General features: G+C 38.7%; 1 protein-coding gene across 1 annotated transcript in view; it reads left to right on the forward strand.

Moving 5' to 3' along the window:
• Positions 1 to 19,513, forward strand: part of ULK4 (unc-51 like kinase 4) — a 207,008-nt gene that overhangs the window by 18,571 nt on the left and 168,924 nt on the right. Inside the window, 5 exon segments of the mRNA XM_056857060.1 lie at positions 4,043 to 4,224; positions 5,305 to 5,351; positions 7,966 to 8,044; positions 12,236 to 12,343; positions 17,464 to 17,547. Coding sequence (XP_056713038.1) covers positions 4,043 to 4,224; positions 5,305 to 5,351; positions 7,966 to 8,044; positions 12,236 to 12,343; positions 17,464 to 17,547 — 500 coding nt within the window.

Consider the following 19,513-nt stretch of genomic DNA (forward strand, 5'->3'; position numbering starts at 1 on the left):
GCTTTCTTGAGCCACAGCTCACTTCTTCAGATACAGCTAGAATGTGAATCCATCTGTCTTTAAGTAGAGGAGAGTGAATTCAGCAAGCATTAGTATGTAAATGTTAACAGTATGTAAATGTGAATAGCAGGCGTGATGGGATAAGGTGTGGTATGCAGAAGAGTCTGATGTCCAGGGGAGAGATGGCTGTGGAGAAATCAGCATTGGTAATGAGCCATGAATGCAAGGTCTTTATTCAGCCCAGGTAAATGCATTGTCTTTAGTTTGAATATCAACTGTAATTCAGCAGTTTCTCTTTCCAATCTCCCTTTGCAATTCCTTTATAAGATAACTGCTACTCTTAAATCTGCAACAGAATGTCCTGGAAGGTTGAAATGTTCTCCCACTGGTTTTTGAATATTGTGGTTTCTGATGTCAGACTTATGTCCATTTAATCTTTGTTTAAGAGACTGACCTGTTTGTCCAATGTAGATTGTGGAAGGGCATTGCTGGCATGTGATGGCATAAATCACATTAGAAGATGAGCAGGAGTATGAACCTGAGATAGTATGGCTGACATTGGTGGGTCCAGAGATGATGTTCCTAGAATCTATATGAGGGCAAAGTTGGCACCTTGGTTTGTTGCAGGCCTCGGTGCCAGAGTCCATGTTCTTGTTAAGTAGTTTATCATCATGGGTGAGAAGCTGTTTTAGGTTAGCCGGCTGTCTGTAAGCAAGAAAGGGACGCCCCCCCAGTGCTTCAGCGAGGGAAGTGTCACAATCCAGCATTGGTTGTAGGTCCTTAATAATACGTTGGACTGGTTTTAATTGGGAGCTATAAGTGACAACCAGAGGTGTTCTGTTGTCATTCTCTCTGGGCTTATCTTGTAGTAAGTTGTGCCTGGGTATCATTCTGGCCTTCTCAATCATCTTTCTCACCATATCAGCAGGATATTGTAGTTGCAAAAATGTTTGCTGTAGGTCTCTCAAGTGTGTATCTCTGTCTGAAGGATTGGAGCAGATGCGACTATAGAGTAGGGCTTGGCTATAGACAATGGATTGTCTGATATGGTTGGGGTCCATATCCCATCACGCCTGCTATTCACATTTACATACTGTTAACATTTACATACTAATGCTTGTCTGAATTCACCCTCCTCTACTTAAAAACAGATGGATTCACATTCTAGCTGTATCTGAAGAAGTGAGCTGTGGCTCACGAAAGCTCAAACCCTGCCAGAAATTTTTTTTGTTAGTCTTTAAGGTGCTACTGGACTATTGCTCTTTTTAAACTCATTAGGGTCATCACATGGACCTGTCTTCTTGGAGGCTTTAATTCATTCTTAAATTGTTGCCTCTTGTGTATCTTTTGTGGGATATGGTTTTTTGTGAGCTCTGCCATGTCCTGTTGTATCTGATCCTGGAACAAGAGAATCTGCACCCACAGCCTCCAGCCGTTACCTGGAAAATGGCTCCAACATGTGGTGTATTGAGATATGGCAAGGTCTGTTGCTGAACTTACTCTTGTCCACTTTCCTTTTACATTTGGAAAGGGGAAGTTTTAGTGACCCAGGTGGGCGAGTATGCCACTGGTTGAATGCCTGCCTACTTGCCTGTGCGCTGGGGCAGCTGCCTGCTTGGGGCTCGGTCAGCTAATTTTTAAGTTGATAATTTTGTATGGCCTGCGAACGATGTTATCCAAATGGCCCTTGGCGGAAAAAAGGTTCCTCACCCCTGTTCTAAACTAACCTAAGCGTAGAGCTATATATCAAGACTGACACCCTAACCACTACACCACACTATCTCTCAAATTAGGATCTGGGAGACCCAGGTTCGAATCCTCACTCTGCAGTGGATGCTTGCTGAGTGTGACTTTGTACCATTCACACACTCTCAGCTTCAACTACCTCGCAGTTGTTTTGAGGATAAAATGGAGGAGAGAAGGAAGATGTAAGCTGCTCTGGTTGGTGAGAAAGGACGGGTATAAATGAAATAACTAAAAATAATTTCAATGAGGCTTATGCATACAAAATGATACACTTGTGGCTTTAATAGTGCTGTAGTGTTACACATGTGAAAAAACGAAAAGGGAAAAAACCTCAACCTAAACTACACAAAGAATTAAAAGTTGAGCTAGTATTATACAAATACGTTCTATCACTGTTTGATGATTTACATATCCACGGGACATTGTAAATATACTATAAGAACCTTTGTGTGTGTGTGTGCCAATTTTAAATGGTGAAAACAACATCTTTCACTACAATTGACAATGGGCCACACAACATATAAGGTGGTTACTTTTCAACATACCTTTTATGTATTTTTGGATGTGTTTGTGAAAATATGTATGAATGTATATATGACCACTGAGTAAGGCTGAACGGGCTGAAATGCGTCTGGTTTTATATTGGTCATTTGCATTTATTACAGATCATCAACACTTGTAATATGAAGTCTATATGGTTTGGGCTTAGTTTTTTTAATGTGTGTACACTCTATAATTATAATAATTTGTATAATATTAGCTCAACTTTTAATTCTTTGTTACACATATTACAGAGAAGCACAAGTTCCTGGCAGTGCTTAAAAAAGACTTTAAAGGGACAAAAATGGTCGGGGGAAGGAATAAAATAGGAAGGTTGCATGTACACTGCAGCTTTCACATTCCTACTGGACTCTAAAATGTTGAAGGGAATGCCATATTCTACTGAAAGTAACAGTTGTCCAATTGGTGTTAATCAGCCAGGACTGTCCTTTTAATCAGATAGTGTCAAAATCTGGTTTGCAGATTTTTACCAAGTGTTGAAAATCATGGCCAAAGACCCCACTGTGTGAGTGTGTGTTAAGTGCAGTTAAGTTGCTTCTGACTTATGGTGACTGTACTAGAATATTGAAGTCTTGCTCTGGTGAGGCTTCACATTTTCAAGCATAGGACTGCTGCATGTCTTGTAAATGTTTTTATGCCACATAGCTACATTTTGAATTAATGGTGTGACACTTAATGTACAATGTATTTTTAGTTAGAGAGATGAATGTGTAGTAAGAAAGATTTGAATGGCTACACTGTACTAAATAAAAGTCCCATTTTAAAGTAAGCTTGTAGCAGAGAGTGCTTAGAAAAACAAAAGATCATTATCTGGCATGTATAATTTCTTCTTCTAGTCATTTCCTTAAGTACTATTTAGAGCTATTGTTATGCGTTTCTTTGTTGAACAGATTTGAGCCAAAACCTTGACTCTTGTGCTAGTTCAGATCTCTGTTTTGCTTGGTGCCAAAAGATAAGCACAGAAAAATAGAAGATCTTATTTCATTATGTATTCAAGAACAAACAAAACTATATTTTTAGACAGGATACACCAGGGAAAATTAGTCCTGACATCAGTGTGACTTAAAGCGTGCAGTTAAACATTTATAGTAAATTGTTTTAAGCAGGATATCGTATTCTCTGGATTCTTATGTCTTAGATATTTAAAATCTACTCAGTACCGTGGTACTGTTTCAGTTGCCTTGGCGACCTCACGCTAATCACTTGATTTCTCCAAATCTTTAGCAGAATATTTTGTACCTGTTTGTCCATAGATCACTTAAATATTCATAAGTGTAAGTAGCACTTGTTCAGTAGGATGTGAGCAATGATCTCTTACGGTCACCCTTGCCTCAAACAGTGCTTACAGTCTGGCCTATGACATAAAAATGGAAGCTGTTGTCTGATTTATATTTCAGGGAGCAATGGGAACTTAATGAACTGCTCTCCAAAAGTGCAAAATTTATACTCCGGCTGCAGTGCCAGGCACACTTGCTTGTTGGGACACACAAAACCTAGTCTGATTACTTTTGATTTAACCTATGTAAGATTGGGCTGTGATACTTATCTTGCATTGTGTTTTGTATGAAGTTCTTTTTTAGCCAGCATTCAACGAAAGCCTTACATTACCTAATCATTTTGAAAATAAGTTAATATTGGTGGAACCCTTTTTATAAAATCACTACTTGGGTTTACAGTCTACAGCAAGAGATCACAGGGCACGTTCTTGAAACTGTTGTTGACATTTTCTGTGCAGCTGAGAAGCTCTTGCTGCTAAAAGAAGCAGAATGGAATGACTTCCTGCAGCAACTGTGTCAGCTGATTGACTCCCCAGAGAAGAGCACTGGGACAACCCGAGCTAAACTGAATTTACTCTGCTACCTCTGCACTGTTGTTGGCAATAAGGAAGTAGCAACTAAGTTAATCAGGACACAGCTGGTAAGTAATTTAGCTTGTCAAGAGCCAGTGAGTTTGGCACAAAGTTAATGTGGCACAAGTCCGATGCCCCCTGTAGTGATGCTTGTTTACTTAAAAAGCAAAACAAAAAAACTAACAGTGCAGACCTAAGCAGAGTTGTACCCTTCTTACTCCATTGAGGTCAGTTGGCTTGGTAGGGTGTAACTCTGCTTAGAATTTTGCTGTAAGAGCACAAGAACAACTGGTGCATCATCAGAACTGAGATAGGAAATACTCTGATTATACTTCTGGATAAAACGTTACATACACTGACTGTGGGTAGTTATTTTTTTCCCCTAATTTTGAGTGCTTGTTTGAAAAAGTGAAGATACCCAGTATTATGATGTGCTGGACTTAAGAATGCATGCTCCCAGTCCAGAGCAGTGTATGTATTCTAGTGTACACATGGAACCTTGAATATTTGAGTTGTACAGTTTCATGGCTGAAGTATATACAAAATAATTTACTTGTTAGTCTTCCTGCATAGAAGTAAAATTGACTCTGTTTTTCCACTTGTCTTTGTCTTGTAAGAGACAAGAAGCTTTTGTGAATTGGGGCTTCTGTGTGCCAGCATTAACAGTTTTTATCCCCTGAATAAGCAACCAGATCTGTTAAACTGTCTTGTTTAGTTGTAGATAGTGTGACTGTCTTTTCAATCCGTACCCATTTAGCTGGGTATAATCTTCATTGATATCACTAAAACTTTCTTCCAAATTGTGCTGTGGAGCAGAGAGACAGTTGCTCAAGCAGTTATTTGAAATGACACTGTGTCACACTTAACGTTGCTGATTTAATTCCATAAAGGGTCCAATAAACCATTTCTAAAATCAGATTTCCAAAAACATTCCTGAAATTCAACCAGATTGGTCTAAATCTCCCTAGTCAATATATTACACAATAAAGTTGGAAAGATGAGGATTAAAACCCATGACCTGTCATTTCTTGTCAGGGCCTTTGGCTCTTCAAGTAAAACTATAATGGTGTAATTTCCCCAGATGTTTTAATTGTCTTATTCCTTTGTTAATTATAATGAGTAATTTGATTTCTTTTTAAATTTCCAAGTTCACAGTGCTGATGCTGCAGTTGCGAATAGCTCCAAACTGGGATATGTAAGTAAAAGTACTGTCTAACCATTTGGGGCTTACATTAAAAAATGTCATGATCCAGGGAGGCTGTATGTGTGCTTGTACAAAATGTTAGATAAAGAGTGCACATATACCTGCTCAGTCTTGAGTATTGAGCTGTAGTCTGTGCAGATGAGAAGGCACTGCCAGGTCACCATTGACGATGTGGAATAAATGCTCCTTGCTTGAGGTCCTGTGCAGCGATAAAGTGAAGTACACTGGTTGATGGCTGTTGATTCTCTGTGGACACATCTGCCAGCTCCTTCATATCGATGTAGCTTCCTAGCAAGAAAGGCTTCTTGGTATCCAGTTGGAGGTAGTGGCCTAGCACTACCATCTTCGCACCTACTTGCATGACAAGGGCGGGACTGAGGCCATTTTTCTAGAGGTTCTTCAGGATTTCAGAAGAAGGCTGTGAATATTTTATCAGTTCTTGCAAGCTTTGCCTGTTTTTTATTGTGAAACAGAAGGGACTATAAGTAACTTCTATTAGTTGGAGTGATAACTACTGTGAGTCCTGGTAAAGTGAGTGAAAGTTTTGGAAGCAGGGTCTAATGAATCACACTGTATTTAGTATGTCAGTTTTTCATTAATGCTCTTAAAATACTGCTAAGTACTGCTTATATGTGGAGTCTAGCTCTCTGTTTCTACCATGCTTGAGTGAAACAGAGCTCTGGCTGTGGGTCATTGTGCAGAAAGCCATCTTGTCTTTCTTGGTGGCTCTTTCCCTACTCAAGCTGGCCTTGGGTGGGAACATTCCAGAGGGAGCATAACTGATGAGCAAAGGATTTGGGATAAAAGGAAGGGGGAAGTGAAGCAGGAGGATACAATATTGGAATGGAAATAATCCACAGTAGTAGCAGGTTGATGGTAGGGGAAAACAAATATTTCTTTATGCAGCATACAACTCTTAGAATTTACCACGAGATGTGATAATGGACTCTAACTTGTTCAGAAAAATGTTGTGGAGTAAAACTTATTGGGATGTGCTACTTCAGGCTACAAATCAATGACTGATGCTTTCCCACATCCCCTGAAGATACAACCTTTTTCTTTTCTTTATTTTTTTTCCATTTCATTTCTTTACTGGTACGTGGAGGTACTCAAACAAGTATTCCTTCACCTGTATTGCAGTGGCATACTCCTACAGCATTAATACTTCCAGTCATGAAGCCTGACTCTCAGGTATATTTAAAAAGAAGTTAGACCCAAATTTGTGGATGGTAAATCTATCAAAGGCTGTAACCATCATCTAAATGGAACCATTATGTTTAGAGGCAGCATATCTCTGATGACATGATGCTTAAGGCGAACAGCAGGGGATAACTATCTCCTTCATGCTTCTTTGCCTCCCAGGTAGCCTCTGTATCCTTGGTGTGATCTGCTAAGGAATTACATTCTTAATTAGAGGGGTTGGAGTGAATAGGGGGCATGGAAAATGAAAGACGTTCTCCTGCCTTGTAAAACACCATCAATCCTGCCTAACCCATTAATTTATAGACAACTAATATTGTTCTCTTCAATTAAAATATGCAAAAACAGAGGATAAAAGTATACATTGCAATCTGATATTAATGTGGATTTACATTATTATCTGCCATTAGCCTTTCTGTTCACAATTTATTTTCCCCTCTGTCTGTTATGTAATCATAAACAGAGAAAACAAACTTCAGATACTTTATTGCAATAATGCCCTCTTCTGGGTGCTTTAGGAAATAGTTTAACTCACTTAAAAAATAGAATTAAGGGCTAAACCATATGTGATTATTCTGATTTTACATCTGACAGTTTTGTGTTCAAGGATTCAGGAAGGGAGGGGGAAGGAAGACATTTTAACCCTCTCCTTTCTTGCTGTCTGTTCAAAATCCCCTCTTTCCATATTTTTCCCCTGTGCAGAGAAAGATTGATAGTAGCTTTTCATCCCTTCTCTTCTCCACGGAGCTCAGAATTGCAATAATGGTTCTTCCTTCACAGTTGGTTCGTCACAATCTCTCTGTGAAGTAGGTTAGGCTGAGAGTGTGTGTTTACTGGCCCAAGGTCACCTGTATGAAGTAAGAGGATTTGTGCATAGATCCTAGTCTAGCACTACACCTCATATCGCCTTTCCCGCAATGGTGGAAAAGTTACTGAGCAAGTGATTTGAAGTGTACAAATATAAGGAAAGGGGAAAGTTAATGCACCCCCCACCCCGCGCGCCTAGTTACTGGGTCTTCATTCCTGATTCAGCTTTTTGGACAAAAGGTTAGGGGAAAGAATTTTGAAACTGACCATTTTGTATAATTTGCCTCTCAGTAAAATATATTCTTTGTGTGCTAAACTGCAGACAGCAGATTTTCACCAGGTACTGTATACCATTCTGGTTAGCATGTACTCATCAAAGAATGGAGTAGGGCTTCCCATGCTTACAGTTCTTCTGGGCATCCTGTTGCTTTTGGGGTAGGGATTTGCAAATATGCGTCTTTCATTAAGTTAATTATTTATAGCCTGCCTTTCTCATTGAGACTCTAGATGGAAAAACTGCATAAAAAGAAAAAAGTGTCACACATGATACATCATAAGCAATGCAGAAAATAAAGTTAATAAATGCATTTCATTGCAGACGAGCCAAAGCAGCCCGAGTGATAGGTTTACTGGCATCGCATACATCTGAACTTAAAGAAAATGTTCCAGTTATAGAGGTAACATTCCTTGCTAATCCAAGGTTTATATGGTCAAAGTGAAATGCTTTATAGTACTAATTTAGACATTTGTTTTAAAGTTGGATTGGGCTATAATGATGGCTAAATATCTGTTAAATTCTATAAGGAGTTCAGGATGGTGAACATGTCCTCCCTCCCCTTTTATCCTCAAAAGAACCCTGTGAGTTGAATTAGTGTATTTTACGACATTATGTCTTAGCAGGGATTTGAACCTGAGTCACCCTAAGTGTAATACTCCGTCAAAATACCATACTGTTACAACAAATTTGCTTGGCTTCCCTCAGACTCCCTAGGCAAAACAGAAGCAAATAGTCTTGCTTTAAACAATCTGTCAGATATTTAAATATTGGATATGGTTTAACGACATGCAGCTCTCTAAATCTTCCTTTTTTAAGTAAAAAAGGAATAGTACATCTTTATAGTGGCCCAAAATCAAAAGGATTTTAAATTTCAGGGTTTAGTAAAAAAAAATTATCTATCTTGTGATATAATGGAGATTAAAAGCTAGAAATGGCATAGATACCCAGGATAATTTTGATATTTTGGGATGCTCTAGATTTTGTCCTTGGTTAAGCCATCTAAAGTTATTTTTTGAATGTGAATGATTTTATAATGCTTGTCACATCCATTGAAAGATGACAAAGGTGCTGAGATGCAGGGGAGAGCACAAAAATGTTGTAAGGAAGGGACTGAAAAATCTAATACAACTGATTTTTTTAGAATTTAATTTCTGTCATTCTAAAGCTTGCATGGGTCAAATGTTCTAAAGGCTGATTGCCAGTTCAACAGTAAATGTGAATCAACATGGGTGAAACTCATATCATGCAGGAACATAAGATGGAACCAGTGTCCATCTAGTCCAGCATCCTGTCCCACATAGTGGCCAACAAGTTCCTCTGGAGGTCCAGCAACAGGGCATAGAGGTTAAGGCCTTCCCCTGAATGTTGCTTCTTGGTACTGGTATTCAAAGGTTTACTGCCTCTGAATGTTCCATTAGTCTCCATGGCTAGTAGCCACTAACAGACTTATCCTCCATGAATCTATCTAATCTTCTTTTCTATTCCTAATAATCGAATCACCACTATCAAAAGCCCACCCAAGAAATTTCTTAAGAACTTAAAAGGAAAATTGGAGAATGTCTTAAATGCTAAGCCTACTATCAATAATCTAATTCAATTTATGTATTTTAAGTTTTTAACTTTTGGGTCAAGAGATCGTTCACAGGTGCTCTAGTATTATTTCTTCTGTAGATGGGTGAAGCTTGGGGCTTATCCAAGGGTGGTTTTCTGGTTTTGAAGAGCTGGGTGATATACACCATGATAGTAAAAAAATTGGGTGGTTAGCAACAGAATGGGGAATCTGTGTCCTCTTTGTCAAAGGCTTTCTTAAAACCTTATTTCATGATTACTAGATTATTCAGTGTAATCTGGAGAAGTCCCTGTACTATTATACAAGCTTCCACCAGAGGTCACTTGGACATAAACATTAAAGACTGATTTTTTAGCTCTTCTGGATCCGGTGGTTTGTAGACTAGGCAGGGCTAAGTATTATATATATAATTCTTAGTCTGATGTAATAGGAAAGATCAACTGTACCTTGGTTCTAAAGTAAACAGATTGAGAGCATGTGATGCAGCAGCCTTGTATGAGGATTAGGCCAGTGCCTGGTGAAGGAATTCCTTTTGAGAATCCTATGTAAGACGCCTTGAATTGTATGATGGTGGGAACAGGATATAAATGCAATAAAAAAATTGAATGTCGAAGATGGCACATTTTCCAAATAACGCTGCTGTACTTTATTCCTGAAATGGCCATAGGTAGTATTTTATTTGTCTTTTATTTGAAATGGAATTAGTTTTTAAACGAACATCCTGCTCACACACTGTCCTGGTGTATAGATCTTATGTAAAGTAGTGTGCAGTAGTGAAAAGATAAGGCAATTATAAGATACTCCAGTTGTAATAAATATGGGGTTTTCATTGGAGTAGACATGCAATTTATAATGATGTTCTTTATTCTTTGCTTATATATCAATCAATCAATCTTTATTAAAAACAGTCATACACCAGCACAGCTCTTCACAATTTACCGTTAAAGCCCTTAGTGTTACGCTCTACCCCCAGGTTAATACAAATAGTAAAAAAGTTGTTTGTACTCTTTGAAAACTATATAAACTACCCATTAAAATTGACATGCTGGTGTTCTCAGCAGCGTCTGACGAATTCGACAGGCCACTGCACAAAACTTAGCCGTTCCTAATGTAACCTCTGCTCATATAAATTATCTGGATATATGTGGAGATGCAGTAGCCTGTTTCAGTTTTGGGCTGTTACTGACTCTGTCTTTTATTCTGCAAGTAAATTGTTTTATAATTTTAAGCTCACTGTCTCTTTATAATTTTAAGATTACTGTCTCCTTAAAATCTCAACTGGTGCTTTGGAGAACATGCACAAATATTTATCTACTTCTAAAGGAACAGTATTCTCTCAAGTTAATCCCATTGAACTTTCATTCATTTGGGAAGTAGGTTTAGAGTGAAAGTACATATTCAGAATAATGATTGTCGTTCAGTTCTCATATATTTCTATCAAGTGGCCAGGTGATTACCTGGGTTTAGGTCAAAGTCTGCCTTCTAACAGGTAGGTGACCAATTCATAGCAAGAAGATTCCTTCCGTGTGCCTTGAAGGGAAGCTTTGCACAGGCATTGAATAGATCAGAGACAACTGTTTTCTATGGTATTGTTACCATGCATACAGAAAAATTTGGAAAGATGTGTTAAATGAGCAAATTATATTTGGAGACTTTTAACCAGTCTTTTGCCATTTCTTGTTCTATGCAAATTAATACAAGACAAAAATAAAATACATTGTAATTGATAAATTTTGGAAAATCTCTTCTTTCAGAGAAAATAATAGAAGCTCTTAAATTATAAGTGTACCCTGCTTGTTGAAATACACATTTGTGTATTTAAATGTTGAAAAACAGTATCAAATCAATTAAGTACCTCTCCAGTTCTCTTGTATTACTTGGCAAATATGGATAAAGCTGTATCTTGCTTTTATACAATTCAGTCATCTGGAAGATTAAACTTAAAAGCCAGCCTGTGGGGAAAAAATGGTTTTCTGCACCTTAGTCGTTTGAGTTTTGACTTGATTGGCCAAAAAAATGCAAGTCTTTATGGCAAAGCTGTTGAAAATTTTATGGAATATAATGGAAAAAATCTGACCACCTTGTTTAAACTGCCACATTTTATGGCATTTTCTTAATACTGGTGAACAATTCTCTGCTGATAATTCTTACTACAAAGGCAGGAAATTATGTTCACTCACATTTGTGGCACTCCTTGCATCTTAAATGAAGTAGAACTGAAATGTTGTTCATTTCTGTTAATTACCATCAAGTTCAAATGCAGTATTTGTTTATTTAATTTATTCCCCACAGAGGACTTGGGGTGGCTTACAACATTTAAAATGCAATAAACAGAAATACAATACAAATAAATACATAAGTATAAAACCGTAAAACCAACTAAAACATTAACTTAAACAGCAAGCCAATCTGAAGGATTAAAACAACTGGCCAACTTCTCAGTTCATAGCACTAACCAAAGGCCACATGAAACCAAGCGGCCTTGCGTGCCCTATGGAATGCTGGAAGATCCTGGAGGGCACAAACTTCCCTGGGGAGTTGTACAGAGAGGGGTCAGCCGTTGAAAATGCCCTTGTCCTGGTGGCTGACAGGCGTCAATTCGTGGGCTGTAGAAGGCTCCGTGATGATGATCTAAGGAGGTGATGGGGGTCATACTGGGAGAGGCGGTCACACATACTTCTGTGTATATTTCTCCTTTTAAAAGTGTGCTGTGCTGGTAGTGACTGCTGAAGCAACTCTTCAAAAATCTGCACAGCCAATCTGAAGTCCTTGGGGCTTGGCAGGTGCCAGGAAAAGTGTCTGTGGGCACTATGGTACCCACGGGCACCATGATGGGGCTCCCTGGACTAGATGATCCTTTGGTCTGATCCAGAGGAGCTGTTTTTGTTAATTAATAAATGGTAATTAGCAGGTTTTGATGGAGAAAATTTATTTTGTATCCTTCATGTATCCTTGATTTGAGTGGTTGACATTCTGCCCAATGGTGTACCTCATTCCTGCTAATTTGTTGTTTTTCTCCAGGCTGTCACCCTCTTAACTGAACTGATAAGAGAAAACTTCAGGAATAGTAAACTAAAACAGTGCCTTTTACCTACCCTTGGGGAGTTGCTTTATCTTGTGGCCAGCCAGGTAAGACAAATAGATACAAATTTCTCTAATTACATATGTGTAAGTTATCAAAGAGGTGAGCATCCTAAAAAGATGTTCTAAGGATTTCTGAAGCCTTTGGCTGTGTCATTTGCAATATATTTTGTATTTTCCATTATATAGGGCAGTGGTTCCCAAAGTGGGCAGTACCACCCCCTGGGGGGCGGTGGGATTACCTAGGGGGCACTAAGAGTCAGGGGGTGCTAGAGGTGGGCCCCTTCGACTGTGTGGTTGGATAGGGTAGGGGGCGCTGGGGTTGAGTTTGTGGAACCAAGGGGGCGGTGGCCCAAAATGTTTGGGAACCACTGATACAAGGTATAAACAAAAAGCACTACTTTATAGTATTAAACAAATGGTAACCCTCAATGATTTGTGGGACTCAGGAGCCATCTTATTTTTCCCTCCCCCGCTATTTTCTCTTTCCCTTTCCTGAAAGCCTCCATAGCCTCTGTAATTCCAGGTGATCTCCAGCTCTCACCAGAGGATTAGCAGCCCTAGTTCCCCTGGAGGAAATGGCTGCTTTGGAGGATAGAGTCTATGGCATTATATCCCTCTGAGACCCCTCCCCTTCTCAAACCCCAGGCTCCACCCCTCAAATCTCTAGGAATTTTTTAACCAGGAGTTGACAGCCCTATCTACCTTTATCTGCCCCCTCTGTCTTCAGCTTTCTCTCTCCCCCTTCCCAGATGGCTGCTACCTAGGGAAACTGTGGCCTAGTTGGGCATTTGAACCTGGGCCTCTCAGACCCTACTCTGAAGCGCTTAACTGTTACATCACTGATTTTCATCAGGTGACGTCTGTTGAACAGTAGCAAGCAACAAGACCTAGTTGAGTAATGCAAGCCAGGTCTGCTTGGGTGGGAGAGGTAAAGGTAGGTTTGTTGGTGGGTGAGAAGGAGGTAGGAAAATGGGAGAGCTACGGGGGCATAAGGAGAAGAGGAACTAGAGGGGAAAATAGTGGGGGAAGGGGAATGAGATACCCCTTTCAAGTCCTTGTGGGTTCCTGCTTGTAACTTTATAGTGATATTGTATTATCCCTTGTTATAATAAGAGAGATAAATCTTAAAAGTATTCTTACATGCAGTATTTTCAATGGGACATTTTCAGAAACCTAGGAAAGGCCATATTTCCAAATCATTGAACCATACTCTCTGAAATGTGAAGAGATTTAATAGATTCAAAGATGCTTCCTGTTGCAAGGACTATGAATGCCTTTCTTTCCCCCAAAGTTACTAAAAATTCAAAGATGTTTCCTGTTGCAAGGACTGTGAATGCCTTTCTTTCCCCCAAAGTTACTAAAAAGTTATTTCTGTGTATTTATTCTTAAATAGTGTGGTATCATGTGGGAATTGAAGCAAATTTCTTAATATTTATGTAAATAGCTCTTTTGTTGTAAATTTTGTTTCCTCTTTTCCATGTGTTTTATTTCTCATTGCTTTGTTAAATAAACTGCTTAATATTCATAAATTGCTGTAATTTCTCCAAGCATAGTAGCTTAGATAGAGACTGGTGTTTCAATGAGCACAAGGATTCCCACCCACATAGAACTATTTTCCTACTTCCCCTTCCCCCAAGAACAGAATTTTGGGCAGGGAGGTGAGGAAACTGTGTTTGCGCCTGTGGAGATGCTAGCCTGGATTCAATGTACTGCTTCCAAAATTATTGCACCAGATAGAAAAGTTCCTGTAGCCTGTGTGTCTTAGACACAGTCTTAGAAGGTGAAAGAATGGTACCATTTTGAAGGTGTTAGAAATTATGGACTGAGTCCCAGAATAATTTTCCGTTATTACTTCTGATAGTATGGATAGGGTGATTTTGGTTGATTTTGTTCCCTCCTTCAACGCCACTGAACTCTTTGATATAATGAGGGACCAGGAACTCTCTTAAACAGCATGGGTGGTGCTGTGGAGCTCTGAATTAGAGAGGTAATTGCCAGAAAATGATCTTAGATTTCTGCCTATGCCTGTATTTCAAGGAGATGGATGTCAAGTGTAGGGAAATAATTTCAGGTATTACCTTGTTGATGGGTTGTTGGTTTATTTGAAGTAGAGTTAAGATCATACTGCTTTTCCAACAAGTTTTATTTGGGACAACATATAGAGAATCCTTGCAATGCATCGGGACCTAAGGCACAGAATATCTTCTGGAAACTACTGAAAATGCAGATTTCAAAGACAACCTTCTTCACATGTTCTTTTTAAGGAAAAGAGAATGCTTGGGGGGAGGGAGGGTTTGAACTTGAGAAAGGCTGTGGAGATGGAAAAGGTAGGGGTGAGGCTTGAAGTATGAGCCAGAGGGGAGAAGTGGGGAAGAAAGGAATAAAAGTTTTGTGGGGGAAAGGGGAGCAATCAAAGATGGAACAAAGAAAGCTTTACAGATAGTAACAGTGAAATTAGAGAAGATAATGGAATTCACGCCTTAAGAGCTTTCTGTGTCTGGGTTTCAGCACTTGAAGGCTAAACTCTACATAAAGTGCCATAAATTCTCTGGCTTTAGATGAGAGTGTGGCTGTTTTGCTTGAAATAAGTCCTCTGTTTCTCTTCAGTGTCAAATGGCTGATAAATTCCAAACACCCTCTGAGTATTCTGCTGCCTGTAAATTTGTCTAATTGTGGGGGTATTAAAATTATTTTGATTCAATTGATTCCCAGATACACCTTTAACTGGTCCCTAATATTTCTTAGGGTGCTTTCTCAGAACAGCAGAAATGATTTATTTGTGTAGTAATAGAAAAGAATGTCATCAGTAGAGTTGCGTATTTTGTTTCTGATGAAAAATAATTTTCTGTAGACATAGTTGGCTTAAGTGTGGAAATAAAAACTAAACAGATGTGTCTGCTTGAAGACATATCCACCTTTTACTATATTAGTTTTCTATCCAGTTCCTAAGATCACTTGCTGAGGGCATTAAGCCAGACTAATCAAGCCAGAAGCAACAATATGGAGATGAAATAATTTCAGTTTAAGTTCCTTCTGTTATGCTCAGAACTGTTCACCTCTCTAGTTCTGATTTTTTTCCATAATTGAAATAAAAGTGTACAAGTATGAAATTAGAAAATACTGATAAAACAAGTTGGCTTCTGAATTCAAGACACATGCTACTTATGTTTTTGTTTAGTTTTCACTAAGCGGGGGCATTGTCACATCAGTTGTCTGTGATGTGCAGATTTACTCCATACTTGGTGAACTGGTTGACTCACGTGATGGCCTGTTGACTGCTATATCTGTGCTTATTCTGTCAACTTTAAGCATTTCAATATTTTAGCTTTTTTGTTGTTGAAATGTAAATCCTGTGTAGAGTTGGTTAAGGGGTTCTTCTGTGGGAATGAACTATTGCTTGCTTTACCTTTCAAATGTTACTGCTAGTAGCCCCATTGCAATGGCTTCCACACTGCTGAAGGTAATGGTACCACTCTGCTATAAATCAGATACTAACACTATGTCTTGTTTAATTGTAAGTGATTAATATGTCCAGTTACTCAAAATCATTCCTGATCATAGGATTTTGTGTTTACTAACTTTGTTATGTCAAATGTATTTTATCCCACTTAATGAAGCTAGTAACATTCCAGATTCAAAAGTCAACCCAAACATGACAGAATAAGGGGGAAGACACTCTATGATTATGGAATAGCCACCAAGAGTGTTTTGTGTGATCTTGCTCATGTTTATTTTCCATGTAAATTAAAAAATTAAAAATATATATCACTTTTAGGCCTAAGGATATTTTATTAAGCCTGGGGAAAAAGAATTCCAGCTCTACAATGCGTGCACGAACTCTACTCAGTTCTTAGGTATCCTTCCTTCTCTGCAAACTCCACCATATTTCAGTAATTTAACAGTCCGTTTTCTGAAGAGCTTTTATGCTTGCTCGTTTGAATGCCGTGCCTTCAGCAGTGCTAAATGGAAGATTTGGAAATTTTCTGCCTTGAAAGACTTTACTCATTTAATATGAAGAAAATTGATATGCTTTCTCACATGATGCTGGAGTGTCCCCTGCCACCGTAACAGATGATAAAATGTTCCCCTTTTTGCTGGTGGATAGAGATCCAAGTATAACATTGGCGGTGGTCAAGTATCTCTCCACCATATTTTCCTTAAAGAAATAGAAAAAAACAACAACTCCCTATTAACTGCTCAAGACCTGTGGGTCATCGGAGCTTGGAAGGAAAAAGGAAAAGTAAATAAATCATTGAAAAGATATTTTTGGACAATCTTGGAGCTCAAGAGGAAGAAATGATCTCCTAGGTAGCTGTTTGAAGATTCTGCAGTCAAACCTAGGTTGTACAGACTGGAAATTTGGGCATAAAACATTCCAAACAACTCTTCTTCTGAAAAGGCAAATGTCCATTTTATTTAGTAGAAGAAATTCCCAACTAGCCATTAAAGAAAGCCCTAAATGGTAATCAGTTAATTTCAGTGGTTCTATTTGGTAAGAATATTCCAATCCCTCTCCGTTAGACTTGAATTTGTTGTTGAATTGTACATTAATTTTGCTGTGAGCCTCAGGACAAATCAAAACAAAGTAGTCCTTATTGAAACCTAGAAAGTAACTTGGAGAATACATTTAAAGGAAGTCAAGTGAGATCTTTTTTTATGGTATGGTATTAATGTTTTGAAGTCATGGAGACATTTGATAATTCTCATATCTGTTCTTTTTCCTTTTCATCTTATAACACTCTTAAGAATCTGATTTGTTATCACACTGTAAATGAGAAAAGGATGTGCAAGTAATCTGTCTTGAGCATTTGGCATACGGCAGGAGAAATCTAAAATAATAAGCTGTAGTGAGATGTGCAGCCATCGTTGTATAAAGAAAAGTTGATGTGTTTCAGCCCTGTTCAGTTTGCTTTCCTCAATAACTTTCCATTGAAAACTATTCTGTCCCTTAAAAAAAGGAGAGTACAGATGCTAAGTTGTACTTTTGTGTACATATTAGTCACATATTCAGCAAAGCAATGGTGTTTGATAGTGGCATCAAAATCATCATTTCAAAAACAGGCTCATATGGATTGTGTGTTTTTTCAAATTGTAATTTTTGCAGTAAAGTCTCAACATAATTTGGGCTATCTGTTACATTTCTGGTCCTTCTACTTCCTCTACAGGAAGGGAAAAAAGAACACCCCAGAGAGAGCAGGGTCCTTCCTTCAGCTGCTTACACCGTGCTAATGAGGTGCCTTCGGGAAGGGGTAAGGCTCTTTTGTTGTCCTCAACAGAATCTCTCCATTGTAATAACCCTTTAGGCATTGTGTGAGGATTGTAGCCTGCAGCAGTGCAGCGCCTTATCAACCAACGATTGGTCCTGAATTTAAATAATCATAAGACCATGACCCACCAAAGAACAAAGGACAAAAAATAAAGTGGTTCTTTTTGTATTCTCATCACTTATAAATTGCTGTCTGATTTTGATTATAGAAATAAAATTTTCTTGGTTAATGTTATATTCAGGTTACAGAATTCTTATAGGAATGCTCTGACAACTAATACAATTCTTGTCACAGTGTGAATTTGTAGTGTGCATCTTCCTTTTTTGTAATCATTAGTTGCCATCTCATGAGGAGCTTATATTTAGGGGGGCTCCAAAGTACTAAACAGTTTTTTGTTTTTTTTTTACTGTCCCTGCTTCTTTCTTTTGGGGATGGTTTCCTTTATTCAGAAGCCAACCATGTGTATTTCCTGTTTCATAAAAGGGAAAAGAATGGATTAGCGTCACATAGAAGGATAAATTTGGTATTTACCTGAGGCCAGTTTGACATTATTGATGCCTAAGGCAAAGCTGAAGGCTGAAAGCGTTTGTTATAAATTGGGGGTGGGAAATATCAAGCCAACACTTTTCTTTTCCTATTTTTATGCATTACCCATTTTCAATAAATGAAAGATAATTTTAAATAGAGAATTCTTTGAATGAATGATCAAAACAGAAGGCAAAAATAGACACACACCCCACACTGAGGATCTGGTTATGGTTCGGTGTTTTCATTCATGCCTTGGATGATGGAGTCTTCATGTGGGAAAGAAAAGTTCAAGAAATTAAATTGGGGGAAATGGTTTGGTTCAGGCATCACTGAAAAGGATTTAATCAAATGCTTGCTTACTTTTGGTTTAATTTTGGGGTTAGGGATAAATTTCCTCTTAAAAAAAAAATCCATTATTGCAGTAACATATGTATTAATTTGTGCTTGCCCAGACCCTTTCTTGCAGCCCAAACACCCAATAATTGGCATTTAGCCTCAAGGAAAAGATGCAACTTAGCAGGCACTTGGACTCAGTCTAAATTTTGACCTTCCATATACAGGGTTGGATCCCGACTACAAATTTTCACCAATTCTCTCTTCCTACTACAGACCTCAATTTAACTTTCATGCAGCTCCCCTGTCCCCTAGAGCAGCGTTTTGAGGAGATCAGTGCCCTGCAACAGAATGGGGGAGGCAGGAAGGTTCTGTTCCACTGTGCTCTTGGCAAGACGTGTCTTGTGTGAATGGAAAACTTAGTTTGAATCCAAACCACGCTCTTTCCAGGGTGGTCAGAAGTCTAATTATGGAGGAATTGTTTTAAAATATATTCATAGAAAAAATTAAAACTTTGTTATGATAAAGGCCACTTTGTGGTCATTCATCAATAAAATTGCCACCTTGTGGTCATCTGCAGGTGCAATAGGGAAAGACAACTAATTAAGCGTTATACAGAGCATGCTTCAAGTGCCAGGCAACTGTTGGTTGCCGTGGAGATCTTTTAAAAAAAAAGCTTGGAGGAATTAAGGGTAGACCTGAAATAGGATGCGTGTGGCTTTCCTGAAGAATGTTCGCCTGCAGGCAGCTACATGTGAGTGAAACTGTGGAGACTGGCATGTCTACGTGCCTTAGAAGGGTATAACTCTATTTAGAATCACACAGGTCAGGAGAACATAAGAGCCCTGCTGGATCAGACCAGTGATCCATCTAGTCCAGCATCCTGTCTCACACAATGGCCAACCAATTTCTTTGAAGGTCCAACAACAGGGCATAGAGACCAAGGCCTTCCCCTGATGTTGCTTTCTAGCACTGGTATTCAGAGGTTAACTGCCTCTGAACACGGAGGTTCCTTTAGTCACCACAGCTATCCTAATCTGTCTAGTCCCCTTTTAAAGCTATCTGTGCTGTTGCTGTCGCTACATCC

Source organism: Euleptes europaea, chromosome 11, assembly GCF_029931775.1.
Source record: "Euleptes europaea isolate rEulEur1 chromosome 11, rEulEur1.hap1, whole genome shotgun sequence".
Lineage (NCBI taxonomy): Eukaryota > Metazoa > Chordata > Lepidosauria > Squamata > Sphaerodactylidae > Euleptes > Euleptes europaea.